Source organism: Notolepis coatsorum (genome assembly GCF_963971535.1).
Source record: "Notolepis coatsorum genome assembly, chromosome: 11".
NCBI lineage: Eukaryota > Metazoa > Chordata > Actinopteri > Aulopiformes > Paralepididae > Notolepis > Notolepis coatsorum.
In genome coordinates, this window is record NC_140175.1 from 78,001,902 (window position 1) to 78,024,713 (window position 22,812).

The 22,812-nt window shown below is 43.1% G+C and overlaps 1 protein-coding gene across 1 annotated transcript in view; it reads right to left on the reverse strand.

The window, feature by feature from the left end:
- Window positions 1–2,672: 2,672 nt before the first annotated feature.
- Window positions 2,673–22,812, reverse strand: part of LOC311236768 (cyclin-dependent kinase 9-like) — a gene marked incomplete at both ends in the record, with an annotated part of 71,225 nt that continues 51,085 nt past the window's right edge. Inside the window, one exon of the mRNA XM_084324522.1 lies at window positions 2,673–3,038. Coding sequence (XP_084180648.1) covers window positions 2,673–3,038 — 366 coding nt within the window. The remainder of the gene's footprint in view (window positions 3,039–22,812) is intronic.

A 22,812-nucleotide genomic window follows, 5' to 3' on the forward strand; every position in this document is an offset into this window, starting at 1 on the left:
TTATACATTTGAACCTATGTCTATTTGTCCGCCGTATCCTCCGGTCGCCTCAGAGGCTAATACAACAGCTAACTGCTGCTGCGTTCCACGGGCCCCGAAAAACCGGCGTTATCATTACATTACCCCACGGCCAACCGGTGACTTAAATTACATAATAATACAACTATACTATCACACGTACCACCAATCATTCCTAACCATAGCCATTCGCCAACCATACATTCATACACGCTTCCTAACACAAATAAAAATACAAAATCAGCATTCACGCACATTATCGTCTCTCGAACGTCGCACAGCAGCGCGACTAGTAAACACTAGACCAAACGTAATCGCACACACTTTCATACTGCATGTTTAAGCTTACCATGTCTTTTGTTGAATTCCCACTAAGTACCTATCAGTCCGAATTGTTTCATTAAGTACTTATCTATTGTTACAGTGTAGCGTAGTTAACTAACACAGTGTTGTGCTTAAAGTCAAACAAGACCTCAGAGTCTTCTTGGCACGGCTCTAACCACGAACACGCACCTTCGTTTAATTCGGCCGGATGATCCCTGCAGACACGCCCAGACTATCACGCGAATTGACAGTAAACCATCCCTTATCGGGCCCCTCAAGCACGAACACACCCCGCTTCTATCAAAAACCACGTATCCATACCCCTGTAACTTCACACGCCAATTCCCCGGTCACGAAGGCCTCCTCTCAAGCTCACCGCACCCGACTTGCATGTCCTCAATAATAACAGAGCTCACTTACATTGAGCCCGACGCATTTATGCCCACACTGTCCACTCACTCACGGCCTCACTTCCCGCATATCTGTGACTTTAAGCAGGGACATAATGCTAACCGGACACAGCTCTTTTCATTCAGAACACTCAAATCAACACTCATTACCGCGCCCCAATATTACCGCGCCTAATATTCCCAGGAAGCGCCACCCTGTCGTACGCACAAAAACCACCGTGGACCCCTAGCCAGAAAGTCCTGCAGTCAGTCGCATCACGACGCTCATGACCGTCTCGCAAACCGCTGGGCGCTGAATCTCAATACATCATCATATCACAACAATATGAGGTCTTGTAATTACTTCACATAATTGAAGCAATAGCTTATTCCAACCCCTTGTAGTTCGAACAGAACCGCCCATTCTCCTATAACACTCACCTCTGTCCCAAGGAACGAAGGTCCCGCCGCTGTGTCCCCGTCGTCCGCTGAAGAGGTCGATGAGTGAAGGAAAAAAAAATTATTCACGTCCTGGGCAGCCGCTGTTCACGGGTGACGACACCAAAATGAAGTGGATTCCCAAGCTGTTTCGGTTCTGCTCTGTTCAGAACCGGGTTGCTTAGTACTCTGCGTTGTGATTCAATAACTTTAAGCTTTGGGAATTACTTCTATCTTCTCAACGGGTGCAGGCAGAAGGAATTAGGAGGAAAAAGGTTATATAACAGCTGTTTAATCAAAGTTAAGAGTTGTATACAAATTACAATAAGAATGCTATAGTTGTGATCAAAAACACTATGCCGTAATTGAACAAAACTAGGCTAATATAACAGTAAAGAGAATGCTAGTTGATAAGTGGTTGAAAGTCTTTGTTCTCTTGCTGATAACAAAGCAGTTGGTTTTCCCTCCAAAAAGTTCCTTTGTTCCTTCCGCCGACCTGTTTGTGGATGAGATGGTAGAGAGGTCTTGTCCTGGTGGTTGGGTTTTTTAGCGTCCCTCTCCCCCTCCCCACATCCCATTATATCCCCAAGGCCCAGTGTCTCGGAGTGATGACATCATCACATTCTTTCCTCCAATGCCAGGCCGGCTAAGCTTACATTTGAAATTAGGGGTTTGGCTTAATAGGCCAACCCTCTTCACTTTGTTTTTGCCCAGAGAATATTTTCCCTGTATTTTTACTTAAACACATTACTTGAATACTTTGATGAACCTCAAGATATATTGATTACATAAACACAGATAATCATACTTAAACACATTACTTGTACAAATTACAATAATACAGTTTTAGTATGACTTCATAATTATTACCACAATGTAAACACTTTTAATTATATTTTGTGTGTGTGTCCTCTGATTGTGTGAATGTGTGTATGTGTGTCTATGTGTGTGCATGTGTCCTCTGATTGTGTGAATGTGTGTATGTGTGTCTATGTGTGTCTGTGTGTGTGTGTGTGTGTACGTGTGTCTATGTGTGTCTGTGTGTGTGTGTGTGTGTGTATGTGAATGTGAGTGTGTGTGTGTGTGTGAATGGGTAACTAAAGCTTCCTGCCCCCCACCCCTGACGAGCCCAGGTGGCTGATTGCGTTTAGCTGTTTACCCACCCCCACATTGTAAACAGTTCCCACAGATCACACAGGATACAGGCTGTTGCCCACACTTTGTATGCAAATTCACCAAAAGGGCAGAGTAATCTAATCACCAGCCATATCTTTGGCTGACTTTACTATTGCAGCTGTTTTCTCTAAATATAACACATTCATTCGATTTAATGAGATCTATGTTCCCAGAATCTACCACACCTGACCCTGGACTGAATACTCCCCTCCATTCTAGGCCAACCGAGCGGCCGAGCCTGCCTTTCTGTAGCAGAGCAGATGTCCGCCCGGCTAACTTGTTTGCCGCTCAGGCACCAGTCCTCCCAACCCTTCCTCGAAAGTCCGATCAAAACACGCGATCGAACTCTGTCTGGCTGGTGGTGGGCGGGTTCCTGTTCTGATTGGGCTGCTGCTGGGGCAGGTGACCCCTCCTCCGTGGTGGGGCCAGGTACTCGAACATGGAGGTGCTGTGCGTGGAGAGCATGTTCTTCAGGTCCGAGGGCATGGGGTCGGACCAGAAGAAGTCGTGGTTGAGGGCGCCGTCGCTGTCCATCCGCTTGACGGGGTCCAGGACCAGCAGCTTGTCGATCAGGTCCAGGGCGCAGGGGTCTTTGACGTAGGTCTTCAGACGGTCCTTTACCTTCCTCTTCTGGCCCTTGGGCAGCTCAATCTTCTGGTACAGCTCGTATTTCTTGTCCACACCGGGCCACTCCTGAATAACAATTCAGATTTAACAGAGTTAAAGTTCAGCCAAAATTGCTATACATATACAAAAAATTATTCTACTTTTTCTATGACTAGAAACCATGGATTGTGGTTATTACAGGCTCTGGTGATATGAAAGTTGAACATGCTACTTGTTTAAGGCAGATAAGAGATAAATACAAATACTCAGGGTTCCCACAGACATTTTCAAGGATGTCACTCCAAGGATACAATTCACTTTTAAATGCAGTTTTTTAAGCATGTTCTTGGCCTGCTTGCCAGCTAAAGCATCACACACGAAGAAATGAGGAAAAGCAGTTGGAGCAAGCGAGACGGCGACTCGTCAGATTTGATTAAAACGAAAAAAATAAAAAGATTTCTTGAATCAGAACAATTTGATCATGGATGAACAAAACATTCAATGCGAATGGTTGATTTGAATTTTAAGGACTTTTTAAGCACCTTGTTAAACATTTTTTACCGTTTAACCCTTTGGGTGCCGTTAACGTAGAACTACGTTTCTGTCGCCCGACGGTTGAGTGCCGGAAACGTAGATCTACGTTTTTCTCACAGTATTTATTTTATTTGCTATTGCCATTCATTATTCAGCGGGGCACCTTGTGCATGCTGTACTGAATGTGTCTGAGCTGGCAGACGGTCTTCTACCGCCCTCTAAGGCCTTCAGCCGCTATTGCACTCCATTAGAACCGATGTAGTTTATTTTCTCTACCGAGCTGCGGCGTGGGGGCGGGTCCTAAACACTCCGGCAAAAACGAGCGCTTGTAAGGATGGCTTGGACAACTGACCCCGCCCGCCCGTTCATGTGCAATGCCCAATAATGCCGGAGACAGGATCGCTGTGGATAACTGGAATGGCGATCAGATAATTGGATAATTATTTTTGCATTACATCAGAGACCAGGTAAGGACTCTATATATCCAATCTTGCATTGATCTGATATTTCTTTCTCCTGTGATTGAAGCTATCCGTGTGTGCTGTGTGTGGCTGTTTACCGTTGGGTGCAGGAGGGGGGGGGGGAGCGCTAAAGATAGAAACCATGCCTCATGAACATATTATTGTCGCCCCATAGCAGACTCTGTCAACAGGTTATGGGCCCAGATCACGCAGGGGCGAAATAATAAAGGGTAGCAAGTTTAGCTGAAGTATAGGCTAGGTTAGCACCGGGAGCACCGCGTGGCTAGACGCTAGGCCAAGAACTAAAGCTACGCCTACCATCAACAAGAGGATGGCGACAAAAGGAAAGAGCAAATGGCCCTTGTTCAACGGAAGAGCCGAGGACTATGAGCTCTGGGAAGAGCGCATGTTATGCTGCATGCATGGTGTGGGACTGAAGACGACGATCTTGATGGCCCCCACGGGACCACTAACGGCGGAAGCGCAAGCCCTGGACGACAAGCATAATGCAGATGCATACTGTAAGTTAGCACCACTGCTTGACGACACAAGCTTGGGGCTGATATTCTGCGACACTAAGGACAAAGGCAGAGAAAGTCTGGAAGTGTTGAGAGAACATTATATCGGAGAAGGAAGACCCTGAGTCGTGTCCCTCTACATAACACTAACTGCACTGAAGAAGGGGCACACCGAGACTGTGACCAAATACGTCATCAGAGCTGAGCAGATCATTACGGCGCTGAAGAGTGCAGGAGAAGCACCAAGCGATGGACTAATGATGGCGATGGTGATGAGAGGACTACCGGAGCTGTACAAACCGTTCATACTCCTGGTAACACACGGTTCAGTGGACATGATGCTGGGAAAGTTCAAGGCCAAGTTGCGAAATTTCGAGGCCTCAGAAGATATCCACCCAGCCGCCGCGGAGGCGGGAGAGAGGGTGCTGAAGGTGCCGAGCGACGCTGAGGGAGAAGACCAGGCCCATGACGGAGCTGGCGTGTTGGCGATGCGGAGAAAAAAAGGCCATCGGAAAGGTAACTGCACAAAGACTGTTTGGTGTAGCTTCTGCAAATCCACGGGGCACACAGACAGAGTGTGCATGAAGAAACGCGACCAGAGCGCGCGGTATGCGCATGGACAAAATGGCAGCAGTGGACAAGATGGCGGCGACGGTGGACGTGAGACAAATCGAGACGACGCCCGGAGAGTAGCGGGGCAAGAAGACTTCATCTTCGGGGCGCAGACAGCGTACGTCACCGGGCCAACGCAGCTGCAGCAGGCCCAAAGGAAGGGACTGATCCTGGACACAGGTGCGTCGTCCCACGTCATCAACGACAGGAGTCGGTTCAAGAACTTTGACAACACTTTCGACCCGGAGAGACACAGCATGGAGCTGGCAGACGGGAAGCGCACTGTTACATCCCAATGTATATATTCCCCAGTGTGTGTCTCCATGTGTGTGTGTTCTCCATTTTGTTTCCTCCCTCCAGCCATTGTTCCCTTCACCATTGGTCCCTGCCAGGCCAATCCTTCCATTATAGCAACACAGCACCGATTGGTGGATGGTTTTCCAGACTCCAACACTCAATCAACACCACCCAATCATGGATCACCCCACACCTGTTAAAACATGGCTTCTCACTTCAGTCTTTCTCTCTCTCTCTGGCATGAGGCTAGGCCTAGTGTGATTTTGTAACCTGTAACTTTGACAATATTGCATTTCGTTCATTGACCTTTGAGACTTAGTGGAAATTGCTTTGTGTGTGTATGGCCACAGAGAGAGCATTGTTAGTTATAGTTTGTTTTTGTATATATATTGCCTTTGTTTTATTTATCATTAATGTGTTTTTCTCTCTTTCTCAGGAAGCACAGATGGGGTGAGCTGCCATTTCCTTTGGATATTGTTTTCTCCTGTTTTGGTTAGGTAAGAGTAGTTTAGGTAATGTAATTTCTTTTACCATAGATTAGATTGGGTTTATTTGGAGTATAGTGGTGTTTGTTTGTTGTTTTGGCCTGGGCTCACCCCTGAGCTACATGTGCTTCCTTTGCATCTTTCAATAAATATCATTGTTGTTTACAAACGTGGTCCATCTTTTCTGTCAACCAACTGTTATGTTACAGCCCTTTACCCTTAGACTCACAGGGGTCGTAACATAAATGGGGGCTCTGCCTGGATCTTGTAACCCGTGTTCAATTGTTGGTTGATTGATTTGGTGAACTGTGTTTGTTTACACTTGTATAGTTATTAATTAATTTGTGTGTAAAAATGGCATTTGTGTAAAAAAAAAATAATGGCAGTTAGTACTTTTGATCTGGGGAAATTCTTGAGCAATCCTACTTGGGAAGCGCTGGATAGCTGCCGCAAGGCAGACTTAGTGGAGATTGCCACACATTTTAAACTCTCGGTTCAACAAAAGCATCTTAAGCGGGATATCAGGTGTCTTGTGGTAGATAAGCTGTTGGAGCAGGGGACGCTTGTTTTACCTGTGGTCTCTGATGAACATGCAAGTCCTCCTGGTGAACCTACGGAAGCACAGCCTTCTGAGGAGCAAGCCCATGGTGCTGAAAAGGCAGGTGTGAGAGTCACATTGCCACATTTTCACTTGGCCTCTCCTGTGTCATCTGGGTCTCGAGAAGGGGCCCAGGTCAAGGTTAGAATAGCCCGTCTCCAGATGGAGGCTCAGGAGAAGGCACAAGCACGTGAGGCGGAGTATCGGCTTCGTAAAATGGAGCTTGAGGCGGAAAATGAAAGGGCTGTTAACATCCGTAGGTTGGAGCTTGAGGTGGAAAAAGAGCTCAGACTGCGGGAGTTGGAGCTGGGAGACCAAAGGAGTGGATCCAACTCTGCTACACCGACTCCTCCACAAGGCCCGGGTATGTCCTCCTCCACAGCTTATTCATCACACACTTTTGATATAAGTAAACACATTGCTTTGGTGCCTCCGTTCCGAGAGACAGAAGTTGATACTTATTTTAATGTGTTTGAGCGTATTGCTGCTTCATTGCGCTGGCCAAGAGAGGTCTGGCCTTTGTTGCTTCAATGCAAATTGACTGGTAAAGCCCAAGAGGTTTGTTCAACACTTTCCCTAGAAGATAGTTTACTGTATGATACTGTGAAGGCTGCCATCCTTTGTGCATATGAGCTTGTGCCCGAAGCTTATAGGCAGAGGTTTCGCAGTCACAAGAGAGCTGTCAACCAGACCTTTGTAGAGTTTGCTAGAGAGAAGGGAACTCTCTTTGATAAATGGTGTGCAGCAAGCAAGGCCTCAGATCTTAACTCTCTCAGAGAACTCATTCTATTAGAAGAGTTTAAGAATCGTTTGCCAGAGCGTATTGTTGTTTACCTGAGTGAGCAGAAAGTGTCCACTCTGCAGCAAGCTGCTGTATTAGCTGATGAGTTTGCGCTAACCCATAAAACTGTGTTTGTAGATAGGCGTGACTCGTTTCTCCCCCATGATTTCTCTCAGAAACATTCTGTCCCCAACCATTCAGAATTCACACACCCCCGACCAAGAATGTCACCTCCACGCTCAAAAGAGGAGCGGACATGTTACTACTGTCATAAGCCTGGTCATGTTATTTCTGACTGTTTAACATTGAAACGTAAGCAGCAACCGTCCTCTCAGAACTTTAGACAACCCAAAGGGGCTGGTCTGATTAAAATGGCACCTGATTCCGATCAACAGATGCACAATGATCAGGATGTTCTCGATCCTTGTTTCAGGCCATTTACTTCCAAGGGTTTAGTTTCCTTGACAGGGGATCCAAAAGATCAGTGTACAGTTCAGATCTTACGAGATACTGGAGCCTCACAATCCTTTATCCTCTCTGATGTACTACCTCTGTCTGAGAAATCTTCCTGTGGTTCTAGTGTCCTAGTTCAAGGTATTGATGGGTTTCGTGCCAGCCCTGTTACACTGTATTCATATACAATCTGATTTGGTCACTGGTTTCTTTAAAATAGGGGTGAGACCTTCCTTGCCAGTTAAAGGCATTTCCTTTATCATGGGAAATGATTTAGCTGGAGGACAGGTGAACGCTGTGCTGGAAGTGTTGGATCACCCAGACACAGATTCTCTGCCTGATGACTTGTCGCAGAACTTCCCTGAAGTTTTTTCTGCAAGTGTTGTCACTCGGGCTCAATTGAAAAAGAGAGGTGATGAAATTAATTTGTCTGACTCTGTTTTTGCTTCAGCTTTTGTCACGGAGGAGTTGCTGGCTCCAACTTCTGATACCGCTGACAAACCACCGACTCATAGTAAGGTACCCCCACAGACAACTGTAACTAGTTCCGACGCATTGAAGTTACCCGTTACTCGTGAAATGCTAATTACTGCCCAGAAGGCTGACCCTTCTCTTGCAAAATGTTTCTCTTCTCTTGAAACAGAACAGAGGAGAGAGTTGCATTCTTATTTTGTGGATGAAGGAGTTTTGATGCGTACATGGAGGTCCCATGGTACTAGACTGGCAGAGCATGCACAATCGGAGATAGGGCTACCAGATCAGGTACCAGACTGGAGCACTGTTTATCAGATTGTTGTCCCTGCAGTTTATCGTCAGCATGTACTGTTCTTGGCCCATGACCACCCTTGGTCTGGACACTTGGGAGTCACTAAAACATACAACAGAATACTTCAACATTTCTTTTGGCCCGGTTTGAAGTCCGATGTAGCACAGTACTGTCGTACCTGTAGTACTTGTCAGATCACCGGAAAGCCAAACCAGGTAATTCCACCTGCTCCCCTCTGTCCTATACCAGCGGTCGGTGAACCATTTGAACATAGCGTATTACCAGTGGTAGTATACACCAACCACAACCCATTGGTTTTTCTGTCGCGGATGTACAACCACAATCAGCGCCTCATGCGTTGGGCGCTCATAGTGCAAAATTATAACCTCAGCATAAAGCATAAGAAGGGGTCTGAGAATGTGTTGGCGGATGCTCTATCTCGGAGTTAAATCTCTCGTGCTGTCGACTTGTTCTATTTTGCTGTCTACTCGGTCTATGTTGCTGTGGACTCGTTTTATGTTGCTGTCGACTCAGTCTCTCTTGCCGTCAACTCGTTCTGTCATTGTTGACCCGAGTGGTTGTTGTACCAACTGCTAGTTTTTTTTTATAGCTCTTTGTTTTGAAGTACATGTTATCTCGGAGATGTTATCTCGTTGTTAAAGGGAAAAAAAAAACATGTTTAGTTGGTGTTAAGTGTCAAACATGTTTTTGTCTTATGTATGGGGGTGTTACATCCCAATGTATATATTCCCCAGTGTGTGTCTCCATGTGTGTGTGTTCTCCATTTTGTTTCCTCCCTCCAGCCATTGTTCCCTTCACCATTGGTCCCTGCCAGGCCAATCCTTCCATTATAGCAACACAGCACCGATTGGTGGATGGTTTTCCAGACTCCAACACTCAATCAACACCACCCAATCATGGATCACCCCACACCTGTTAAAACATGGCTTCTCACTTCAGTCTTTCTCTCTCTCTGGCATGAGGCTAGGCCTAGTGTGATTTTGTAACCTGTAACTTTGACAATATTGCATTTCGTTCATTGACCTTTGAGACTTAGTGGAAATTGCTTTGTGTGTGTATGGCCACAGAGAGAGCATTGTTAGTTATAGTTTGTTTTTGTATATATATTGCCTTTGTTTTATTTATCATTAATGTGTTTTTCTCTCTTTCTCAGGAAGCACAGATGGGGTGAGCTGCCATTTCCTTTGGATATTGTTTTCTCCTGTTTTGGTTAGGTAAGAGTAGTTTAGGTAATGTAATTTCTTTTACCATAGATTAGATTGGGTTTATTTGGAGTATAGTGGTGTTTGTTTGTTGTTTTGGCCTGGGCTCACCCCTGAGCTACATGTGCTTCCTTTGCATCTTTCAATAAATATCATTGTTGTTTACAAACGTGGTCCATCTTTTCTGTCAACCAACTGTTATGTTACAGCCCTTTACCCTTAGACTCACAGGGGTTGTAACACGCACCTACGGGTTGGCGCAAGAGAGAGGAGACGCACAGGTATGCCTCATAGACAGTGAGGGGCGCCGGTGTACAGTGACGTTAAAGAACGCTCTCTACGTACCCTCGTTCCCACAAGAACTATTCTCTGTAATAGCTGCTACTGCGAACGGTGCCAAAGTGTTCTTCAATGAAGGTAAACATTTTCTTGTAGAGCCTGACGGTACGCGATTTAACATAAAGGTGTACAAGAGAATGTATTATCTACAAACAGAGTGTAATGACAACGACAAGTGTAATAATAATGATATGTGTAATGTGACTGTCTGTCACGATATTCAGACATGGCATGAGATTATGGGTCATTGTAATTACGAGGATTTACTGAAACTGCAAGCAGTGACAGAAGGCATGCACATTGAAGGTGAAAAGCGTAGACCTGACAGAGAATGTGTAGTGTGCATAAAAGGGAAGTTTACTCAATCGAGAAACAGAAATCCCACAGAAAAAGTAAAGGTACCACTCGCGCTAGTTAACACAGATCTAGCCGGTCCAGTAAGCAATGAGTCCATCGGAGGCTTTAGATATGTACAGTCTTTTACAGATGTGTGTACACTTTTTTTTTTTTTTTTTTTTTTTTTATATAATTTTTTAAACATAACATAAAATTAGACATACAAGCATTAACAGTAAACATCCAATGAAATCACCATTTAAATAAATGTAGTATACGAGATATACACCTAATACTTTCTATCTAATACCCTACATACATATGCTCTCGCTTGCCCACCCCCCCCGGACCCCCACTTGGATAATCCATCCATCATTCGCTCCTAACCAGGCACTACAATTCATATGCTACTGTAGCTTTTATTCTCTCCACCACTTCTAACCAGATTGCAATTTTGGCTTCACTGACACCTAAAATTCTTGCTGTAGATATTTCTAGATAGATCACATCGAGATATGTAAGAACCCATACCTTCCGACACATTTTTTCCGGTTGAAACCATCGTGATGCTATCAGCTTTTTAGCCGCTGTGAGACCAGATAAAACTAATCTATTTAGCTGTATAGGGGCTCCATACTGAAAAACATCATTCAACAGCAATACAGAGGGGTGTACAGGTATGTTCAGAAATAAGAAATTTGATAATTGCTGGGCCACTTCTTTCCAGAATATCTTAACTGGTGGGCAATCCCAATACATGTGCATAAATGTACCCTCATCCCCATTTGTACATAAGGAACATCTGGAGTCTTGTTTAAGTCCCATTCTGTTCAATCTTATAGGAGTCAAGTATGTCCTATGAATATAATTGGTCCGGGTTACGTGACGCAATTCGAACGTTTGCCCAGACTTCTTGCCAATCAAAATTTATTTCCAAGTCTAGGGGGAGGATTCCATACGAGGACGTTAGTAAGTGATGATAAAAATCTGATACGAAACCTCTCGATGTCTCTCTTTCATAGAAGAATTTGTGATATCTGTGGTGCTCAATTGGTATCCTTAATGGGACTCCATGAGCCTTCAAACAAACCAATAACTGTGCGTAAAAATAATATGTGGAACTGGTGAGATACACTTTTTTATGTATGTCTTTATAGCTACAAAAACCCAGTTTGTTGAAAACATCTCCTAATGTGTGTATGCCCTGCTTTTCCCATTTAGGGTATCTTATAGGTCGTTTTCCAATCAGGAGTGCATTGTTATTGAATAGGGGAGTATGACTATGCCATTTATGTTGGTTAGAATATTTTTTTTGTGTTTCACGCCATATTCGGATCACATGAGTAATAAGGGGGCCACATTTCAATTCGCATTGCTTAATTGATAATATGGTGTATACTATGTCCTGCAGTCTATGTGGTGCTACTATATTTACTTCTAAGTTTCTCCAGGATACAGATGCTTGGGAATCAAACCAGGTTGTCAGTGGTCTTAAAGAGTACGCTTTAAAATAGTGGTAAAAATCTGGAAATGCCATACCTCCGTCGGCTTTGTTTCTCTGTGCGGTGGATATTTTTATACGTGGAGGTTTGTTATTCCAAATAAATGTGTATGCGGTGGAGTGTAATTTTTTCCAGTAACCATCAGGAGGGGGTAACGGTAACATTGAGCTAATGAAGTTGATTCTAGGTAAAACATCCATCTTAACTATTGATACCCGTGCCTGTACTGAGTTTTTGAGTTTGGACCACCTGTCAAAGTCGTATTTGATCTTATCTTGGAATTTTATGTAATTGTACTTCACCGTTTGGCTTATAGTAGGGAATACTTCCACTCCTAAACATCTGAAGTGTTTAACCATTGGTATTTTTTCTGGAAGGAGTGTATTCTTTGCAGGGGTATTAAGTGGAAGGAAAGCCGACTTTGGCCAATTTATCCTAAATCCCGATAGATTGCCAAAGTCATCAATCAACTTGAGAAGATGAGGCATTGAGGTGTTAGGGTTTTGTATGAACAATATTACGTCATCCGCATATAAACTAATATGATGTTGTGTGCCCTTAATTGCGATTGATTCTATAGATTGGGATTGTCTTATATATTGTGCTAAAGGCTCTAATGATAAAGCGAATAGTCCGGGACTAAGAGGGCAACTCTGTCTGGAGGAGCGCGATACCGGAAAGATTTCGGAGGTGATTATACCTGTTGTAATCATGGCCAATGGGTCTTTGTATAATACTTTAATCATATCAATGAATCCTTTTCCTAACCCCATCCTTTCTAATACTGCCCATAAATAAGACCATTCCAACCTATCAAAGGCTTTCATCGCATCCAGGGACAGCATCGCTATAGGTGTGGTGTCATCCTTGCTGGCATCAAGCACATGTAGTAACCGTCTTATATTATCCGTGATCAAGCGGCCTCTTATGAAGCCAGTCTGATCAGGATGAACTAAAGACGTCATATGCTTTTGAAGTCTGATGGCTAATACCTTGGAATACAGCTTGATATCGGTTCCAAGGAGGCTTAAGGGTCTATAACTACCGCAATCGGTGGGGTCTTTGTCTTTTTTTTTTTTTTTCCACTTTTTCTCCCATTTTCTATATTTTCTCCCATCCCAATTTCGTATCATCCAATTCAACCCTCCCCTGTCACGAACGCTGTTTCTTGCCTCCCACAAGCCAGCTGCAATGTGGACTAAGTCATACATAGCACAAGTCCCCTCCGGTACTTGAGGTAACAGCAGTCGCATCTTTTCACCTGCGCAGCTCGATCTCTCAGTGGGAGGAGTAACGCGTGGGAGGCTCACGCTGCCCCCGACACTTCCTGATTCTACTGCGCAGGCGCACCAACCGACCTGTAGGAGTCGCTGTCCACAACGCCCGATCCCCACCCATCAGTTTCCCACCCCCTAATACGGGCAATGTGTATTAGTATGAACGACCAACTAAACTGAAAGCAATGTGGAGCGCTGGGCTCGAACAGGCGAGCCCAGCGTCTCCGCATTCGTGGCGAGCGCCTTGCCCACTACGCCACGTAGCCGCCCTAGGGTCTTTGTCTTTTTAAGGAGGACTGTTATGAGTGCAATATTGTCGATCTTATGGAAGTTCCCCTCCTTGATTGAATATAAAATCATATTAAGTAATAGGGGTCCAATTACATCCCAACATGAGAGGTACATTTCTGGTGGGATACCGTCCCTTCCAGGAGCCCTACCACTTTGCATTTCATCTAGTGTGATGGGTGTTTCTAACTGTTTTGCGTCATCCTCTGATAGTTTAGGAAGGTTAATTTGATTAAGATATATGTCCATTTTGTTTTGATCGAAGGCCATTTCTGATTTGTACAAGTTGGAGTAGAACTCTTTGAATGTCTCGTTGATTTTTTTAGGGTCTGTAACAAGTCCTTGCTGTGCCTTAATTGTAGTTATATCTACAAATTTTGCGTTGGCTCATAACTGCATAGCTAGTAGGTGACTTTGTTTAGAACCATGAAAGTAATGCTGTTGTCTTGTGCTACGTATTTGAACTTCAGATTGTTGTTTAAAAATGGCATTAATCTCTTTTTTTAACACATTAATTTGAGATTCCAATCGAACCGAGTAGTTGTATTGTAAAGAGGAAAATAACGTAGAGTAAAGCGTTTCCAGCTCTGCCAGTTTTGAACAACGATTCTTGCGTATTTTGGAGGAAAAGTTCCCGGTAAAATCCTTGATAAATCCCTTTACCGACATCCATAATATTCTGGGGTCCTGTACCGATTTCGCATTCTCCAGTAGGAATACAACAAGAGCTTCTTTGAATTGTGTAATGAATTCCTTGTTTTTGAGCAATATCGAGTTAAATCGCCATCTTGGGGCTCGGGATGACAGTATACCAAATGATCCTTTTAGGAGTAAATAACAGTGATCTGATAGTGCATTGGGTACCATTTCCACGTCATAGTTATCAAATAGTCTAGGGGATGCAAAAACATAATCTATTCTGGAAAATGTGCTATGTCTTGCAGATCGACAAGAGTACTTCCGGGTCGTAGGGTTGAGTGATCGCCATAGGTCATTTACACTTGTATTCTTAGACCAATCCTTTAACGCATTAGATGAATTTTTCTGGTCATTGGAAAAGGTGGGATAAGATTTATCCATCCCGGGATCCCAAATGGCATTAAAATACGCCCCAATTATAAATGAGTATTCAGGAAAGTTTAACATTGTTCTAGTAAGTGTAGCGTAGAAGTTAGCCTCGTACAGATTTGGGGCATATGCCGCTACCAACGCTATTTTCCTGTTCCTGTATACAATTTTAGCTATGGTTATCCGACCATCTGTATCAGACCATACTTCCTGCAATTCAATATTCAACTTCGGTTTCACGACTATAGCAACTCCACAGGATCTCGTTCCAAAGGAAGAGTGACTAATGTTATGATATATGTTGTCCGCTAGCGTTGCTTTGTCTTCCACTAAAAGGTGCGTTTCGCTTAGAAGAGCCACATCAACCTGTTTGTTTTTCATCAGTGTGAGCACGCTTTTGCGTTTATGTTGATTATTTATTCCCCCACTATTCCAGATCATTATATTCAAACTAGCCATAATCTATACATGTTGTTGTGTACTTGTTGGTAATGCGTCTGGAGTACGAATTCACAATGGATATACATCCAACTATTGAGGTCCAGTTGAGAGCTGAGCTTAAAAACACACATATATACAAATAAACCCCTAAACCCCCCTCCCACAAGAAGCCGTACAAGGCTGTGTTCCTTAGACACAACCTTCGCGTATAACTCCCTCCCTTACACTACCGGTTAGCCCAGAGTGAGCCTTTTATCCTTAACTTTCCTATGCTAATTGCCATAGGATCTAAAACTTTAATTCTAATTTAATAGAATGTCACTCGTGGCCTAGACACCCTCCCTTTAATGTAATAAAAATAAAATGAAAAAATGAGAAATATGCCTCAATTAGCATATTCATTTGAACCTTCTACTAACATGTATATGTTGGAACCTTACAGAAAACAGAGAAAAAGAAAAGAGAAAAAAAATAGAAATCCCTAAAGTTAGGGAGCAATTGCTTTAAATTTTAAAATAACTTCGCCAAGCTTACACCTTTAGATGAAAGTGAGGTTTTTAAATCCTTGTATGCAGTCCGTACCCCGACAAGTGTGGGCATTAAACCGTTATGAGGGTTTATTGATCTTCCATATCTGGTTCATGTGCAGGTACATACCGAATGTTATTGTTCCCAGGCCTTCATTGTAAAAGTCCAGTGCATTCTAGAAAGTTAGCCACCGATCATGACTTGTATAAAACTGATGTTATATTCCAGAGTATTATTCCCACCAAAGAGCCATGCCATTCCAGTGTATTCCAGTATATTCCAACATGACACAGAGCGATCGAAAAAAGAATCCAGAATGTTCCAGAATGTTCCAAAATGGCAACGTCAGATCATTGCCTGCACAAAAACCATAAATCTATAAATACAGTGTATAGCGTTTCGTATTAAACTATTTGTACCTCAATGTTGTCAACAAGCTTGTTTGATGCCGTTTTTGAAGGCCGAGCCGTGGCAAAGTTATCCAAAAAAATTACAATAAAATAAAAAGATGAATAAGCTTGTCATCCGAGACGGGCCGGTGATGCGCCCGGAAACGATGTGTTTCCTTCATGTACTCTTCGGCATCTTCAGGCGAGCGTATCCCGATCCTTTTTCCATTTTCCCCCACAATGGAAAGAAACGCTGGATAGCGTAGGCTGGGTTGGAGATTTTTCTTATAGAGCTTCTGCATCACATCCTTGTAACGGGCTCGTCGGTTTATAGCCTCCCTGCACAAATCTTCATAGAACGACACTGGTTTATCTTTGTATTTCAGTTTTCCCCATTGCTTACGTGCATCCCTGATGATCGCGTCTCTCACTTCAGTTTTACGCAGAGTAGCAATAATCACTCTTACTTTGTTGCCGCTGGGGTCTCGGGGTGCCGATTCTGTTACAATGATCCACCATCGGTATTGTAGGGAGGATTTCTTTGCCTAGAATTTCAACTAACACTGATGGAAATGAGTCGTCTGTGCATTTGACTGATTCATCCAATCCCACTATACGGATATTAAATCTACGAGAGTGACGTTCGAATTCGAGCAACCTCTCCATTGATTTCTCGTCGTTGTCATGTATCTTCTGCCAAAGCTCTTTGTCCACCTGTTGCATCTCCCCCACTAGCTCCATGATTTCTTCATGAAGAGCCTTCTTGCTCTCCTCGACTTTCAGTGTATATTCGACCACGGTGTTTTCAACTGCATTAATACGCTCGGTTTGTTTTGCAGCCGCTGTTTTAACCTCTTCGAATTTAGCCTCGATATATATATATGTCTGTTTCGGATGAGGTTGCAGGAGCGTTGGGAGTGGTGGTATTGTCGGCTGTTTTCTTTTCAATATCCACGGCTATCTCCTTCACGGAGCGCGTCACCGCCGGGACCGTTAGATTGTCTACTCCGTGTCTCTTTCCAGATTCTTTCTTTGGTCCCATGTTGATTCTTTATGTTGATATAGTTAGTAGAAGGTCTTATTTAATATATACGATGAGGTTTAAACACATTAGTGTTGTACAAAGAGGGTTTTGAAGCGAAATTAACGTTAACAGGAGCGGAGCGTTGACCAAACGTGACCGCTTACATCTCGTTCTCAAACCGGAAGTCTTTGACGGGCAGTGTTTGTTTACTTTCTCAAAGCAAAGAGTGACACACTCCAGGCCACGGAAAAATTCCTGGCAGACGTAGCCCCTTATGGTAACATAAGATGCTTGAGGTCCGACAACGGAACCGAGTTCACAAATAGAGAGTTCCAATCACTGTTGAGAAGGAACAAGATAAGACACGAGACGTCATGTCCATACTCCCCACACCAGAACGGAGTGGCAGAGAGGGAATGGCGCACTCTTTTCGAAATGGCTAGGTGTAAGCTAGTAGATAGTAACTTACCTAAGAGTCTATGGCATTATGCGGTGCAAGAAGCCGCTTACACCAGAAACAGGTGCTTTAATAAGCACACAGGCACCACCCTGTATACAGCACTGACAGGAAAGAAGTGTAATCTAGCTAGAATGCACCAATTTGGATCAGTGTGTTATGCTTACCTGCAGGACAGAGGAAAGCTCGAGTCCAGATGTGAAAAAGGACTCTTTGTAGGGCACGACAAAGGAAGCCCCGCTTTCCTAGTTTATTATCCCGGTAAAGGAAGAGTGCAGAAACACAGGCTAGTCAAATTTGTCACAAAGACAACATGTGAGAACGAGACACAGACAGAGGAGCCAGAGCTGGACTCCAGAGTAAGGTGTGAAGAAACAGAGACACCTCAGCCTAATGTACTTAGCACGGTCGTGCAGACAGACAGTCAGCAACCCCCAGAGGACGATGACGAGGAGCACCCGAGGGTGACGTCACGTGCCCCAAGCAGTGGGAGGTATCCCTCAAGGGAACACAAAACCCCAAAGTATCTGACAGACTATGCCCAGAGAGAAAGTGACGAGGATGACAGTACACTTACCAGCATTGATTACTGCTACAGAGTAGTCAGTGGAGTACCTCAGACCTTTAAAGAGGCCATAGTGTCCCCTGAATCAAGTAAATGGGAGAGAGCAATTGATGAGGAGATGAGGTCCCTAGAGGACAACCACACCTTTACTCTAACCAAGTTACCAGAGGGCAGACAGACAGTGGGAGGGAAATGGGTGTACTCAATCAAGGAGGGTATTGAAGGCCACGACAAGTACAAAGCCAGGTTCGTAGCTAAATGTTTAAATACTGAAGGAGGGTACTCCATGTTTAAATACGGAAGGAGGGTGGCTACATGCTTAAATGCAGAAGGAGGATACACTATGTTTAAATACAGAAGGAGTAGATTCCAGGTTTAACCCTTAGGGGTCACGCTGGAGCTTTGAACCCGTCGGCGGACAACAAAATAATTAGAATCCCTCTTAAATGCTCAAAAAGGACATCTTTTCAGAAATCGATAAAAATAGAAAAATGGCCATTTCTAGTGCTTTGACATGTAAGGTATACGTCCCCCAACTTGCTAAACCTAATACGACTTGTAAATACGTTTAATTCTTGCTAGATGGTATGCTTGTAATAATCTCCATTTGCGATAAGAACTACATCGCGTCACGAAACGCACATACATGGACGCGCGCACACACACAATAGCGGCGTGTGCGCTGTGAATAGGTGTTACACCCCCGCAGAGGCGTGAGACTGGTATCAGAGCCTACCCCCCCATCCAAATTCTAAACATAATATGTATGAATTATCTGTTGCAATAATATCCACGGGACTCGACTTTTTGCAGTCGTTTCTCCTGCGTGAGGAGTCTGAGGACATTTGAAGTAGATTCCCAAGCTAATACGGTTCTGCTCTGTACCAGAACCGGGCGCCGATGTACTCTGCGTTGTTTCAATAACTCTAAGGCTCTGGGAATTACTTATTAACTTCTCAGCGGTGCAGGCAGAAGGAATCAGGAGGAAAAGGTTATATAACAGCTGTTTAATCAAAGTTAAGAGTTGTATACAAATTACAATAAAGAATGCTATAAAAGATTCAAGGTACCGGAGCACTATGCCGCTCTCGCCCTATCTAAGAAATCAGATTTAAAGAATGATAGTTGATAAGTCGTTGATGGCTTTGTTCCCTTGGCTAGTGAACAAAGTATAGTTCTGTTTTCCCTCCAAAAGCGTCCTTTGTTCTTTGTTGTCTCCTGCTGACCTGCCCGCCTTGGTGTGGATGGGTGGTAGGTGTTGTCCTGGTGTGTTGGGTTTTCAGAGTCTCTCTCGTTCCCACACCCAGATCTTTTAACCAAGGCCTAGTGTCCCTTTGTGATGACATCATAAGCTGTGGTTTGTCCAATCACAGCCTCTCTATGTTTGAATGCAAACAGGGGCGGTCCTTACACAGTCAACCATATATACTTTCATTTGTTTAATTCAAGGTGCAACCATCATCTACCAATCTATCTAATACATTGCATTTATTCATTTCCTAATATCTATATTTGAATTACCATTAGTTCCATGAACCCAGAGATATCATATTTAAACACATTTCTTATCATTATAACCTATTTTCACTTTAAGTGAAAACTAATTACATAGTTTAGTATGACTTCAGAATTCTTACCCCAATGTAAACAGGCCTAATCATATTTTAACTTACATCAATTTCTTTTATACAGTTTATACTTTTAGCGTTCATTTATAATATATTCTTTCATATCAAAAACTAATCTAAATGGGTTATCAGACCTTTGAAGATGTACTTAGTTTTTAGCAGACCAATTGGCCACATCTGTGTCTCCTAAAAGGAGACACATGTTTATCTAGAGTTTCCTGTCCTTTGTTCTTACACCCCCTAAGGGGAAGTAAGTATTACCTCAGCTGCCACTAGATGCCACTATATGCAAATGACCTCCTGGAGTGAACACAAGGTCTTGGTAAACACACACACTCTATGAAACTATAGTTGAGGGCCAATTGTTCCACTTCGACTGTTTCTACACATTAGTTTGATTTGAAAACCTGTTATGATGATGATCTATGTCCAAAATCTACCACACATTCGCAGACATTCTCTCAGATAAAGAACTCAGAGACTCGCTACCCCCCATCCAAATTCTAAACAACAGATCGGCATCGGCTTTTCATAATATGTATGAATTATCTCTTGCAATAATATCCACGGGACACTGAGCTGCTTCGCAGAATAATGTGGTGTGTGTGTATGTGTGTGTGTGCGCTGAGACGCAGCGTTGAGACGAAACTTGTGTCGAGTCTGCTTCTATGTGCAACAGAAACTCTGCAGCATCCTCGACAGTCCTGTATACCCACGTCACGCTAAAACATTAACTACTGTATGGCAGAGTGCGTGTGTGTATATGAGTTATGAATTATCTCTCGCAGTTCATTCAAGCGGACAGTGGAGTGGACTACATGAACTACAGTGTCAGCCACTGGCTGCTGTGTGACGAGTTTGGTGTTTTGGTCACCCGCGCACACGGTGCTTTAGTTGACAGCGCATCGATGCGCTTTGTGAAGGAAAGATGACGTCGCCTCTCTCTCTCTCTCTCTCTCTCTCTCTCTCTCTCTCTCTCTCTCTCTCTCTCTCTCGTTTACATTGTCAAAGCCAAACAAAACAATTTGATCTTGGTGACACTTTCTGGAAATGCGCAAGACAGCACTATACACTATTTGCACAGCCATTTGAAATCTACAGTTACACATTGCTGTATTTAGTGAGGTAAATGAGTACAAGACATGTTTCACAGACACACACATACACAGACACAGACACACACACACAGAAACACACAAACAAACGATCAAATTAAAAGCTGGATATAAATCTGCCACACATGCATGCTGTCAGTGAGTTTACTAAGTCAAGGATGTCTTACTTTCACACACGCGCGCACACACACACACACACACACACACACACACACACACACACACACACACACACACACACACACACACACACACACACACACACACACACACATTTACACATTTACACATTTACATTTACATCTAGTCATTTAGCTGACGCTTTTATCCAAAGCCACTTACAAGTTCTGTACGACAAGTCATCAGGAAGGGCACAACTCTATCAGCTGAGTAACTAACAATGTTCATCAAAGTGTTGAGTGCTACAGTGTAGGTTAGTATATTAGGACAAGTGCATGACAGTAAGGTTAGTTAGGGTTGGATTTGAATGTGTGTTGTTTGGCTTAGGTTGAATCCAGCCTCATCAATGAAAATAAATTCATGCGGCTGTGCAGCAAGTTCCTGCTTTTGTGTGAACAGGCTTGGCGTCCACCCCAGAAGGTCTTCTAGTCATTCTAGAGAAATACAACCACAAATTGTTATTGGTTTGCTTCTTTTTTTTTATATGGTACAGTACTGTAAATACCATCTCTCTCTCTCTCTCTCTCTCTCTCTCTCTCTCTCTCTCTCTCTCTCTCTCTCTCTCTCTCTCTCTCTCTCTCTCTCTCTCACTCTCTGGCTTTATTGAGGAAGGGCACACCTCTATCAAGTCAAGTCAAGAGTTTTAATTGTCACGGCATACAGGTATACAATGAAATGCGGGTGGTCTTGCCCGCAACGATGTGCAACAGTGGCGTCGTTAGCCCTGGGCTTCCGGGGCTTTAGCCCTGGATGTTTTTCTCCTAGCCCCGGACCTTTAAAATTTTTTTTTTTTTTTTTTTTTTTTTTACCTTTTTTTTTTTTTTTTTTTTATGTCAGCATCCCCATTGACTGTGCTGAATGTTTGTTAGTGTTTGGTATTTTTTGTTGGTTTTTAGTACTTTTAATCCATTTTTAGTAAGTAGTTTTCATTTGATCCTATCATTCTTTCATTCACCGATTTGTGGACTTGAAGATGTGCACTTTAACACAGCAGCACCTGGAGCCATCCATACCCATGTCCAGTGTCCACTGACAAAGACATGCTCATGATACTGTGATAAACTATAATAAGCTTTAATCGAACCCTGCTTCATTTCCTCGGATAGTCCGGTTGGTTTGGGGTGGTGTGAAAGCTCATTCACTCTTGCAAGTGAACCCTGCTACGGTTCATTTGAGATGTGAATGCAAAGCGGACCAAAGGCAGGAAAATACCCAAAAATCGAATATTTTTTTTATGAGAAGACTGAAACATAATTATAATGAAACACACAATAGTTTTTTTTCGATTGCTTAAGCATGATTTTGAAAACGGGGCCCGGTGTTTCAAAACACACAATTAGCACAACCACACACACAATTATCAGAACACCTCAGATCCTTTGCTAAATTAAACACTTGTCAAAACCATACACTAATTTATAAAAACTACATTTTGTTACCATATGAAACACACGTTTCATATGACTCAATTCTGTTTGAACCAGTTACACACACTGCTGTGCTTAACCTAAAACAGAGTACTGTAAGTGAAGTACGCAGAGAATGTGCAAATATACAATAAATTCACCAAACACTACACAAGACCAATGCTGTAGAGTAGACTGAAGAAATTATAATTTATTTATCTACATATACCCAAAATCAATGATGCAGACTGCTAAAAAAAAACATTTTCTCTCCATATACCCAAATCAATGATGCAGACTGATGAAAATATAAATGTTCTCTCCATTTAACCAAATCAGTCAACATTTCAACATGGAGAATCACAACAAAACATGTCCCAGTTTTCATGCTACTATGTGCATAACACTGTAAGCTCAGCAAATATCAGACAAACATAAAATACTGTATCCAGTACAGGTTAAAATTACAGTAAAACAAAAACAATTTTGAAAAAATTTAAATAGAGCACAGAAAATACTAGACATTATCTCTTTGCCTATGGATCTGGCAAGATCATTTTTTGTTGTGATTCTCCATGTTGACATGTTGA